General features: G+C 37.6%; 1 protein-coding gene across 3 annotated transcripts in view; it reads left to right on the forward strand.

Annotated features, from left to right (window-relative positions):
* The window catches only part of SBNO1 (strawberry notch homolog 1), a 57125-nt gene that overhangs the window by 16356 nt on the left and 27503 nt on the right, over nt 1-13266 (forward strand). For all 3 annotated transcript variants that reach the window (XM_019977390.2, XM_019977391.2, XM_070769424.1), the window contains 10 exons: nt 2341-2437; nt 3804-3964; nt 7422-7555; nt 7743-7833; nt 9092-9253; nt 10252-10387; nt 10471-10576; nt 10711-10864; nt 11292-11474; nt 12291-12388. In XM_019977390.2, coding sequence (XP_019832949.1) covers nt 2341-2437; nt 3804-3964; nt 7422-7555; nt 7743-7833; nt 9092-9253; nt 10252-10387; nt 10471-10576; nt 10711-10864; nt 11292-11474; nt 12291-12388 — 1322 coding nt within the window. The remainder of the gene's footprint in view (nt 1-2340; nt 2438-3803; nt 3965-7421; nt 7556-7742; nt 7834-9091; nt 9254-10251; nt 10388-10470; nt 10577-10710; nt 10865-11291; nt 11475-12290; nt 12389-13266) is intronic.

The following is a 13266-nucleotide window of genomic DNA, read 5'->3' on the forward strand; positions in this document are numbered from 1 at the left end:
TAGGAGTTCAGTTTATGGAGGAGGTGTCATGGAGTTGGGGTGTTGAGTATGGAGAATCTGAGAGGGCATATTAGGAAGGGAGCTACAGCATCAATAGGCATAAAGAAGGTGGTAGCTATGTGCTTAGGATACTTGGCTTGCAGGAAGAAATTGGAATGGTTGATTGGGGGCTCTGTGGAAGGTCTTGAGTTTGTTAGACTTGGGACTTGGAGCAGCCCCAGTGAGGGCGACTGGATGGAAGTAGAGGGACTGGTTAGTGACTCAGGATGGATTGGGAGGAAACAGATTAGGTGGTTGTCAGGTAATCCAGAAAGGAAGTAACAAGGAACTAAACTTGGGGAATTTCAGAGGTGATTGGAAACGGTAAGGGGAAAGAAAAAAAATAAAAAAATAAGAGGTGACTGTATATAACGATACCAGAGGATTGGTAAGACTGGGAATGGAATTTGGACTTGGAGGGACAGCAGAGCAACTTGTGCCTGAGGTTTTGAACGGGGACCAGGAGAATAAGTCCTGGCAGTATCAGTTTACTTAGTGATTGTGTGCCAACAGCTTACTTGAAAGTTGATTTTTTGAAAATAAGAATATATTTTTCTTAAAGATTTTAGTGTTCAAGTTTCTAGTCCAGCCCATGTTACCCATAACATGTCAAAAGTTCTATATTGTCCTAGTAGTTAAGTGACATCTAACAGTGCAAACTGGTAGCTTGTGGACCAGAACCACTTGACATGTGTTTTGTTTGGCCTCCACATTATTTTGAAAAATCTTGACTGTGTCGCTAACACACAAAAATACCTAGAGTTGTAGTGAGCATCTACTGTGTGTTAGTCACATGTTCCCCATGTGCCACAGTTTCCCTCCCCTTCATTTTGCTCCTTCACCCTAAGCTTGGTGTCAGTTGCCACTTTTCTATCCAGCTGGCTTAGAAATATTACTTGTCTGGTCCCTGAATTTTGTGACCAGCTAATCCTCCTATTATATCTGTGGTAAAAAAAAATTTTTTAAGGTAAAGGGAGAAGGGAGGCTGGTCATTTAGTATAGTATATATTTCTGTTTTATAGGTGAAGAAGAGGTCCAAAGAGGGGGTAGGGAGGACTGAGGATGTAGTGATTTGCCCAAGGCTACACAAATTCAACAGAATTGGGGTTTGTGTCTGTTGCTTCGGCCAGCCGCATTTGGTCTCATTTCTGAAACTGGGTTTCATTTTAGTATACTTCCTGAGAATATTCAGAGTTTTTTTTTTTTTTTTTTCCTAAAGGACTTCATGGATTGATGTTGGCTGAATGTTTATCTGTCATCTCCCTATTCCTTCCCACATTTGTTGAGTATCTGTGTGTCATCATATTCTGCTCTAGATTAAGTAAAAATAAGTAAAAATGAAACAGAAGCCTGATATTACCTTTTAATACTATTTTATCCTTGGCATTACATGTAGATCCTAACTGGGTTTTCTCTTTCTATTTCTCTGGTCTCACAGCTTCTCCCTACATTCTTCCTTGATTAAGCCCTCATTCATAAAGAGCTTCCCTTTATAGTTTGCTGGTAGTGAAAAGAAGCTTTTTTGGGGCTTCCTCTCCCCTATTTCTCCCTGTCTCTACCCCTTTAAGATTCTGTAGAGGAATACAAGGTATGGCTATAGTGGCCATTCACTCACTTTGCCCAGGACTGTCTGGGCTTCTCCTGGTCTGCTGTTCTCCTGGTGTAGTTACTAATAACTCATCATTTTACTCTGAGATGTGCCAGTGTTTGGAGAGTAGATGATGTGGTATTGTTTTTGTGTCTGTGGAGACACAGACGTCTGAAATAAATTCTGTGTTTCAGAAGAACATTTAAACTCCCGAGTTTTCTGGGGTTTTGGTTTTAGGACCCGAGGGAAAGAAAACAGATGGAGGTTGAAGTGAAAAGAGACTGGGAGTGAGACTTACAGAGAGTCCCTGCCAATGAGGTTGTAGAATGTGCTGCTGGGGCTCAGCCACCATTTTTCTCCAAACCTCTTGTTCTTTCTGTTCTTGGAATGGAGAGTGAGGACTGAAGGTTAGAGAGACATCTGGGCATCAGGGAGGCTGGTGGGCAGTGTTGAAAGGGAAACTGGTTTGAGAAGGTGGTGGAGCCCTGTGGTGATCCCATGTGTGTGTTTGTGATGATATCACATCACAGATTGTGCTCATCATTAGAGAAGCAGGGAAGCCATAGAGTATGACCTAGATTTTAGGAACTATAGAATGGCATGTCCTGCTTCCAAGATGAAGGTAGTGGGTATTCCTGCAGAAGAGGATTTGTGTGTGTTGGTTGGGCCTCCATTCTGTTGACTTACTTGATTTTGCTCTCTCTGTGTTACAGAAGGTCCCTGTTGTGAAAGAGGAAGATGAACCAGAAGAAGAAGACGAAGAAGAAATGGGTCATGCGGAAACCTATGCAGAGTATATGCCAATAAAATGTATGTCTTTGAGATTTGTTAAAATAATGAAAAACCTCTGGGTTCCTTTCAAACTTAAAAACTTTTCCCCACACATTGTTACCTATTAGGATCTGTCCATGTTGGGTACCTCAGGATTTGATAAGTATGAGCTGTGTATGAATATGTTTTAAAATAGCTACATGAAAATTCTACTGTGAGTTTTAATTTCCCTACACAAATTTAGAACTTTGTTTTGGAATGAAGTCTTAAAACCAAGAGTAAAAAAGCTTATTCCTTTCAAGTTAATTTTGCTCATATCAGCGGTGATTATAAAATCAGAGTAAATTACAGAGATGTAAACATATATCTTAGCGTTATAGTTTATACAGCTTATCTAAAACAAGCTATAAAAGCATGGGAATCTTAAAATAAAATGTGCTATTTGAATTCAGTGGCTTAAATTAACACCATTTCTTCCTCTTTTCCCCACAAGGACCGTGATTCAGTTTTTGTTTTGTTTTTTTTGAAGTGGCCAGTATATTAAGTTGAAAATTAGTAATTTTTAGTTTATATATAAATTTTTTCACGTTTTCATTTTCTGAGGGTAATAAAATGGGAAAATGTATGGCTAGAATTTGTTTCTCATACACTCTGGGTTTCTATAAAACGTCACTAATAAGACCACTTAAACTAAAAATCTGTTTACCAACTGTATATGGATTCTAGTTCCCTACTTTGTAGATCATTTAAAATGAACGTAACCTAGGAGTGTGCTCTGCTACTGTGGAGAACCTCGTGGTATGAATTGAGATTGTATTTTCCTAGATCTTTTTAATCAGCGAGTCTCTTTCTATAAATTTATTTATTTTAACTGGAGGATAATTACTTTACAATGTTGTGTTGGTTTCTGCCGTATAACATGAATCAGCCATGCTATGCTTAATCGCTCAGTCATCTCCGATTCTTTGCAGCCGTATGGACTGTAGCCCACCAGGCCCCTCTGTTCATGGGGATTCTCCAGGCAAGAATACTGGAGTGGGTTGCCATCCCCTCCTCCAGGGGTTCTTCCCAACTCAGGGATCGAACCCAGGTCTCCTGCATCGCAGGTGGTTGCTTTACTGTGTGAGCCACCAGGGAAGCCCGAATCAGCCATGTCTCTATGAATCCCCTCCCTGTTGAGCCTCCCCCAACCCTCACAAGTCTCTGTTTAAACCATAGGTAGTTGGTAATTAGATCACGTTAGTTAAGTTTAACAGTACTTTACATCATTCGGTGACTTTATATAGGATCCCAGGGTTACTTACATTTCTCTGTCAGAGGAGAAATGCTATAATATTTTATGATAAGAGTGGAAGTGTTATTACTCAGAATAATTAAAATGAAGTATTTTTAAACCTTTGTTTAGTAAAAATTGGCCTACGTCACCCAGATGCCGTAGTTGAGACTAGTTCTTTATCCAGTGTTACTCCTCCTGATGTTTGGTACAAGACATCTATTTCTGAAGAAACCATTGATAATGGCTGGTTATCAGCATTACAGCTTGAAGCAATTACTTATGCAGCCCAGGTAAGCCATAATATTTTTTAACTAGGTACAGTTTTTATCTTTAATCTTAGTTCACATTATATACTAGTTTTAATTCAAAGTTTTCCTTGAATGAAAACCTTGTGAATGTGATTTTTTTTAGTTTTATGAAATGGATAGGATTTATGAAATAGATAGTTTTATGAAATGAAAAGAATAGCATGGATTTGGTGACTGCATTTAGAGTGGAAATGATAAATTGTCATAGCCTTTCTGGGACTCACTGGGAACATGTATTAAAATTAAAAATGTGTATATCCTTTGACCTAACAGTTCGGTTACTGGAACTGGGAGTCTCTTTCATGGAACTATTAGATAAGAACATATGTATCAGGCTATTTGTTGCAGCTTTTTTCCCCTAGAGACTGAAAGCTAGACTAGATTTGAAAGCTCACACCCTTGGGGAGTGATTGAATAAACTTTGGTATTACCATATGGGTGTTGTACTAGCTTTTATCTTATGCCAGTTGTCTTTGAGAGGATTTCTGATATACTCCATTTTTGTAAAATAAATATGCAACCATCCACTATATTTATGTGTTATAAAAAGGTTTGTATTTGATTGTATAGTCATTGAAAAATTATGGAAGAATGCTCACCAGTTTGTTAGCTTTAGTTACCTGCTGCACGCGAGGGTAGCAAGGGAAAAAAACAAAGTCAGACTTTGAAGATAGGGCAGACTTGGTTCCCGACCACCACAGTACAGCAAACATTGTATAAAATGAGCCACATGAACTTTTTTGTCTCCCAGTGCATGTAAAACTTAGTGTTTACACTATGATGTCTGCTAAGTGTACAGAAGCACTGCTGCTAAGTCGCTTCAGTCGCGTCCGACTCTGTGCGACCCCATAGACGGCAGCTCACCAGGCCCCACTGTCCCTGGGATTCTCCAGGCAAGAACACTGGAGTGGGTTGCCATTTCCTTCTCCAGTGCATGAAAGTGAAAAGTTCCAGTGCATGAGAGTGAAAAGTAAAAGTGAAGTCGCTCAGTCATGTCTGACTCTTCCCGACCCCATGGACTGAAGCCTACCAGGCTCCTCCGTCCATGGGATTTTCCAGGCAAGAGTACTGGAGTGGGGTGCCATTGCCTTCTCCAATAGGCAGTGGAGAAGATAACAATAGCATTATGTCCCCCCCAAAAAAATATATATACCTTAATTTAGAAATAATGCTAAAAAATGCTAATCATCACTTGGGCCTTCAGCAAATTGTAATCTTTTTGGTAGTGCAAGGTCTTAGTGTTGGTGTTAATGGCTGCTGACTGATCAGAATGGTCGCTGCTGAAGGTTGGAGTGGCTATGGCAGGTTTTTAAAATGAGATTGCAATGAAATTTGCCTCATTGATTCCCTCTTCTTTTCACTAATCATTTCTCTGTAGCACGCAGTGCCGTTTGATGACATTTTACCCACACTGGAACTTCTTTCAGAATTGGAGTCAGTCCTCAAACTGTGCCACTGCTTTATCAACTAAGTTTACGTGATAGTCTAGATCCTTTGTTGTCATTTCAACAATCTTCACAGCATTTTCATCAGGAGTAGATTCCATGTCAAGAATCTTTCTCCACTGAAGTCTTGAACTCCTCAGAGTCATTCATGAGGATTGGGGTCATCTTCCAAACTCCTGTTAATGTTGATAGTTTGACCTCTTCCCATGAATCACGAATGTTCTTCCTGGCATCTAGAATGGTGATTCCTTTTTCAGGAAGTTTTCAATTGATTTTGTCCAGATCCATTAGAAGAGTCACTATTTCTGGCAGTTACAGCCTTACAAAATGTGTTTCTTAACGAGTAAGACTTGAAAGTTGAAATTACTCTTGGGTTCATGGATTATAGAATGGCTGTTGTGTTATAAAGTGGGCATGAAAGTGACATTGATATCATTGTGTGTCTCCATCGGAGCTCTTGGGTACATCATCAGTGAGCAGTATTTGAAAGGAATCTTTTATTCTGAGCAATAGTAGGTCTCAACAGTGGCTTTCGTATATTCAGTAAACCATGTTGTAAACAGATGTACTGCTCTGTTGTTCCATTTGTAGACCACAGGCAACATAGATTGAGCATAATTCTTAAGGGCCCTAGGATTTTTGGAATGGTAAATGAGCATTGGCTTCAGCTTTAGGTCACCAGCTACATTAACCCCTCATAAGTCAGCCTGTCCTCTGAAGCTTTGAAGCCAGGCATTGACTTCTCTTAAGCTGTGAATACCCTAGATGGCATCTTCTTCAAATAGAAGGCTATTTCATCTGCATTGGAAATCTGTTGTTTAATGTTGACACTTTTACCCTATTATCTTCTGGATAACTTGGTTTAGCTTCTACATCAGCACTTGCTGTTTCTCCTTGTGCTTATGTTATGGAGAAGACTCCTTAAACCTCATGATCCAGCCTCTATTAGCTTCTTCTGCAGCTCTCACCTGGCTCTCTTCATAGAATTAGAGAATCCAGGCCCTGCTCTGGATGAGGCTTTGGCTGAAGGGAATGTTATGGCTGGTTTGGTTTTCTATCTCAACCACTAAAAGTTTAATATCGGTAATAAGGCTGGTTTTCTTTCTTATTGTTTGTTCACTGAAGTAGCACTTTTAGTTTGCTTTAAGACCTTTTTCTTTTCACAACTTGGCTGTTTGGAGCAAGAGTCCTAGTGTTCAGCCTATTGTGGCTTTCAACACGCCTTCCTTATATTATAATCATTTCTAGGGAAGATCCCTGGCTGCCCAGTGGTTAAATCTCTGTACTTACAATACACAGGGTGTGGGTTCCATCCCTGATCAAAGAACGAAGATTCCACATGCCCTGCAGCCTGGCCTTAAAATAATCATTTCTAGCTGTTGATTTAAAGTGAGAGACATGGTAGCCCTTCCTTCTACTTGAATGCTTAAAGAATCCATTAAGTAGAGTTATTAATTGGTCTAATTTCAATACTGTTGTGTCTCAGGAAATAGGCCAAAAGAGAAAGAGATGGGGGAAATGGTCAGTGAGTGAAGCAGTCACAGTACACACAATGTTTATTAATTATGGACAAAGTTCATGGCACCCTGAAACAATTACAATAGTAACATCAAAGATCACTCATCACAGATCATAGTAACAAACATAATAATAATAAAAAAAGTTTGAAGTATTATGAGAATTACCAAAATGTGATACAGACATGAAGTGAACAAATGCTTTTGGAAAAATGGCACCAATAAAATTGCTTGATACAGCATTTCTGTCAATTCGTTAAAAAAAAAAAAATGCTGTTTCCCAGAAGTGCAGTTAACAGTGCATGCAGCAAAATGAAACAAAGTATTCCTGTATAGTAAATATAGTTTCCACACTAAGCTAACTGTATGTCATTTGTATAAAAATAGACAATGTTAATATATTGCTAAAATAATATGAGAAACCGATCACCAAAATATCTAAAGGAATAGATTAATTATCAGCATTTTCATTTTCAGCAACATGAAACGTTCCTACCTAATGGAGATCGTGCTGGCTTCTTAATAGGCGATGGTGCTGGTGTAGGAAAAGGAAGGACAATAGCAGGAATCATCTATGAAAATTATTTGTTGAGTAGAAAAAGGGCTTTGTGGTAAGTGCTAAAGACTGTCTGTGGGAACTTTCATTTGCAAATGACCAGCATATGGGGATGGGTCTTAATGAGTAGATGTATTTTTTTAGAAGTGTCAAGGCCTGATTTTATTTATTCCTGAATACTGCTAGAATGATAGGATTTGCATTTAATTTGTGTATTTTTTTTTTCCCTTTCTTTTTTATAGGTTCAGTGTTTCAAATGATTTAAAGTATGATGCTGAAAGAGATTTGAGGGATATTGGAGCAAAAAACATTTTGGTCCATTCATTGAATAAGGTATGAAAGTCTTCTATTCAGTTGGTCATTCAGTAAATATCTGTGAGACAAGAATGATAGTTTCCACTTTGTAGGGTTGTTAAGAGGATTAAATGAGTTATTTCACAAAAAGTATAGTGAGTGGTAGCCACAACTGTTGATTTTTGGTTTAGATAATGTGCCAGGTAGGGTTATGTAGTGGCAAGTAAAATAGGCATTTTCTCTTTTTATGGAGTTTATTCTCTCAACCTTCAGGGTTTTTTTTCATTTATTGTTTCTGCTTATAAAACTACTATTTATGGATGAAACTAATACACTGAGTGTAAGAGTGCAGTGTAATAGAGCTGTATGGACAAGTAGTATAGTATGTCCGTTGCATCATGAATTGTGGTTTGGAGACTGGTTTAGATATTTGTATATTCAATGAACTTGTATACCTGTACCTGTGTTAATGTTAAAACAGTTCTGTCATTTGGAAGAAAAGTTTCACTTTCCAGAAGCACAGTTTAATGTTCATTTAGCAAGTTTTTATTGGCCTTCTACTAGGCACCAATTCCTGGAGCCTAGTTTGCCTAGGCTAACAAACCTAATTCCTGTAGGCACTTCTCTGCAGGCCTTTGACAGTGAGTAAATGTGCATCTAGTCCTAAGTGAGTAAATGTACAGACTAGTCCTAAGTTGCTTCAGTGTTGCTCTGCCCATCAGTGACTTTTTTGGGGATGAGATTTACTGAATGGGTTGGTAGGTAAAAGTATTATGTCTTAGATAATTACCAACAGTTCAAAACTAAAACATGTAATGGGCATCTAGCAATATTTTTAATTTCTGAGTCAGTATAATTGAGGAGGGCTGCAGTGACTATTGATCATAATTCTTATATATCCCTCAGATCTTAATTACAGTGTTTTGCATATAGAAAATACATAGTAAATATTGGTAGAATGAATATTGTGCCTTTTTCTTGGGGAGAGTTTGGTTTGTAATGTTTTTTGAGGATAGACTTTGAAAACTGGATCCTTATAATTTTATATACATACACACATGTGTGTGTATGTGTGTATGTACTTGTGTGTGAGAAATTTTGTGTATGATAAAGAGGTCCTTTGACTTTCCTAAAGCCCATCATGGTACCATCATTTCCCTGCTGTATAGATTTGGGTGGGATAAATACTTCAGAGACAAAAGTGTATTGGTATCATCATTTCCCTGCTGTATAAATTTGGGTGGGATAAATATTTCAGAGACAGAAGTGTATTAAGTTCTTCCCTTTTCTTTTTCAGTTTAAATATGGAAAAATTTCTTCCAAACATAATGGGAGTGTGAAGAAGGGTGTTATTTTTGCTACCTATTCTTCCCTTATTGGTGAAAGTCAGTCTGGTGGTAAATATAAAACGAGGTTAAAACAACTTCTACATTGGTGCGGTGATGACTTCGATGGAGTGGTATCCTTTCCAACAAATTTTATATTTTTTAATGACATGAAAGTTAATGTAATATATGGGAATTCTGAAGTTAAGTAAAAAGATTGCTGGAATGAGAGCTTTAATGATTACATAGCTTGCAAGGGAGTCAGATAGTTGATTCTGTTTTGTAGCTGTCATATATGAGGCCACTGTTTAGTTCCTGCTTTAGGAAAATGTTAATAGGTATGGGACATGCTGAATATGCAGCCTTAAAATAGAATGTGGACCTAAATACCCAGAAGTACCCAGCTTTGTAAGATTTATAACAGATTAATATGATTGGAGCCAATGGTTCTAATGGAGTGGTGGACCCAAGAACTGTATCAGTGCTAGCAAAATGGCAGAATTCATACAGCATCAAAGTTGTCCTGTGAGAGCTTTGGCACCTAGTGATGTCTGAAGAAGTTACGAAACTCCTTTCAGCCACCTGAAGGACAGTATAACAGCAGTTAATCAAAAAGAAAAACCACAGGCCCTCTCCAACCCCCCATTTGATTTAAGCAGTCTTCATTTTCCACAGTAGTAACTTTTTTTTTGTATCTAGAAGAAGATTTAAATATCTAGTTAAGATTAGTGCCAAATTCAGTGAATGCCTCTGTGGCTAGCACAGGGGCAAAAATCAAGGAGAAGAATCACATAGAGGGCTTTGTTTATATTTGTAACTTTAAAAAAGGAAACAGGCTGCAGCAGATAACAGTAAAATGTTAAGGTTTGATGAAACCAGATGATAGGTGTATGGGTGTTAGTAAAAAAAAACAAAAAATTCATGTGCAGGGGCTTGTTACCAACAGCATCCCTCCCCATGATAATCCTGATTTATTTTCACTCCAGAATTGTTTTTCTGTTTTTTGTTTGTTTGTTTACTCTTTAGGACTCTTGCATGTTTCCCCAGGCCTCAGGGAAATAAAAGTTAAGTCTTTCTGAGATTAGAGACACTTGGTACTAAAGTGACATGTTCCTTAATTTATTCTTTACAGATAGTTTTTGATGAATGTCATAAAGCAAAAAACTTATGTCCTGTTGGTTCTTCAAAGCCAACCAAGACAGGCTTAGCAGTTTTAGAACTTCAGAACAAATTGCCAAAAGCTAGAGTTGTCTATGCTAGTGCCACTGGTGAGTATTTATTTAAAAGATACAGGTATCTTTTTACATGTTAGTTTTTCAGCTGTAATATGTTTTTTTGGGGGGTTTTTCAGGTGCTTCTGAACCACGAAATATGGCCTATATGAACCGTCTTGGAATATGGGGTGAGGGAACTCCATTTAGAGAATTCAGTGACTTTATTCAGGCAGTAGAACGGAGGTAATGGAATTTACAGTGTACATTATTTGTTCTCAGTAGCAATCTAAAAGAGGTATTTTGCTAAAATCTCTTCCATGTATGTTAAAGCTCTACTATATTTAATGATAGTTACTGTGTGTTTTAATTTTATTCAGAGGTGTTGGTGCCATGGAAATAGTTGCTATGGATATGAAGCTTAGAGGAATGTACATTGCTCGACAGCTGAGCTTTACTGGAGTGACCTTCAAAATTGAGGAAGTTCTTCTTTCTCAGAGCTATGTTAAAATGTATAACAAAGCAGTCAAACTGGTAAGCCTTTTTTCCTTAACTCCTAGTATTTTTAATGTACCCGATGATGTTTTTGTTAGTTTTGTCCAGTGTAATGTCTGTCAGCTCACAGTATATTTCTGCCGTAAAATAACAAGATAAATTACTGGATCCTTATTTTCCCAGTTTTCTCTGTTACAGTAACTTAAATAACCCTTTATAGCAGAGCATGCGTAGCTTTAAAAATCAACGTAACTGTTTCCTAAAATTACTGTATTAGTTAATAGGAATTTTGAGACAGCTCTGTGTGAGTGTCCTAAAAAACATTTGTTTAGAGGTTCCCAAGTTACTGAAAATGCTTCATTGAATTAATGTTAAATGGTGTCTTACACATTCTTTTGATTGAATTAGTCATATTGAAGTAATTCACACTCGAAGATTGAAATATCTGTTGATTGTGTGCCTTCAGTGGGTCATTGCTCGAGAGCGGTTTCAGCAAGCTGCAGATCTGATTGATGCTGAGCAGAGAATGAAGAAATCCATGTGGGGTCAGTTCTGGTCTGCTCACCAGAGATTTTTCAAATACTTGTGCATAGCGTCCAAAGTTAAAAGAGTTGTGCAACTAGCTCGAGAAGAAATCAAGAATGGAAAAGTAAGTTGGAGAATGCATTAACAGATGTGTCTTTGGTTTTGTGTTTTAGTCTTTTGGGTGTTGAGGTTTTCTACTTATAAAAGCCTTTGTTTCTAAAGGATAGTTGTAAGAGTATTAACAGTGAGACTTTAAAAAATACATTTTTACGACAATAAAAGCAATATGTATTTATAAAGAATTTGGATAGCTCAAAAAGGTGGTATAAACAAATAAACATCACTATAACTTGGCTGTCCATAGATGTAACCACTGATATCATGGATATGTAATACTGCAAAGGTTTTTCGTTTTTGGCGAATATATATCTACTTAAAGCACAAAAAACTGGAGCAGGGGCTTCAGTAGTGTTCACTGCTGTAATACTATCACCTGGCTAAGTGTTTTACATATAGCGCATTTCAAATATGCAAAATAAAGACATTGGTACACATGTACAAAATGGGTAATTCTTGTTTGAAATCTTTTTTAATTTATTTATTTTTGACCATGCTGTGTGTTTGTTGCTGCATGGGCTTTTCTCTGATTGCAGTACTTGGGCTTCTCATTGCCGTGACTTCTCTTGTTATGGAGCATGGACTCTAGGGCATGTGGGTTTCAGTAGTTGTGGCTCAAGGGCTTAGTTGCTCTGTGGCATGTGGAATCCTCCCGGATCAGGGATAGAACCCATGTCTGCTACATTGTCAAGTGGATTCTTTACCACTGAGCTACCAGGGAAGCCTTGAAATCTTTTTTTAAAACTAAATGTGTAAAATATGTTGTAAGAAACCACATACATATTTTTATTTATAATTAATAACATTCTTTTTTTTCCTCCAGTGTGTTGTAATTGGTCTGCAGTCTACGGGAGAAGCTAGAACATTAGAAGCCTTGGAAGAGGGCGGGGGAGAATTGAATGATTTTGTTTCAACTGCCAAGTAATGTTTATAGTTTTGAGTCTTTACTAAGATTAGTTTAAATGTTAGCATTTCCTGGAGACAAAATTTTTGCCTTTTAAATTTAAGTTTTTCTGATCTGAGTTTTCATAATCCTGTGTATCCATAGCAATATATCTATTGAAAAACAGTAACATAGAAATACTGAAATGTTAAGTATTTTAACATTGTATGTCCAGTGTTTGGACTAATGGAAGGGCTTGATTTCTGTTTTGTACATCTTGGAATTCTGACAGCTTGGTTTAAGTTTCAGTTTTGTCTTTGCTCTGTGTGTTTGAAAGCACAAATACACAAAGCTGTATAATAATGGTTTCGTTTGTCCCAGTTTATTATGCTTTCATGTCAGCATTGCAGATAATTCTTGAAAAGTCAAAAGAATTTTAAGAAAGGCTTTAGACGTTACTTTTTGCTTTGTGTAACCAAACAATTCCAACTCTGGGAGTAAAACTAGTAAAATAACTTTTGCCACCATGATATCTTTTGCCTTAGGGGATACATGCAAGTGGCTCCTTTTAAGACATAATTTAAAACTCCTTTAAATTCAGAGCATGCACCTGCTAATCTGTATCTTGCCTAGTACTGCCTCGGAGATGATAGGTACTACATGGCTAGTGCAGCAGTTGACATGGCTATTCCAGTATGAGATGACCGTCAAGTATGAAATATGCACCAAGTTTCAAAGACTTAAGGAAATAGAATGTAAAACATTTCATTGTGACATTTTATAGTGACAGGTTGTTTTCTGTAACTTTTTAATGTAGCTCCTGAAAGTGAAAGTCGCTCAGTCCTGTTCGACTCTTTGTGACCCCATGGACTGTACAGTCCATGGAATTCTCTAGACCGGAATACTGGAGTGGGTA

Source organism: Bos indicus, chromosome 17 (assembly GCF_029378745.1).
Source record: "Bos indicus isolate NIAB-ARS_2022 breed Sahiwal x Tharparkar chromosome 17, NIAB-ARS_B.indTharparkar_mat_pri_1.0, whole genome shotgun sequence".
In the NCBI taxonomy this organism is placed as follows: domain Eukaryota; kingdom Metazoa; phylum Chordata; class Mammalia; order Artiodactyla; family Bovidae; genus Bos; species Bos indicus.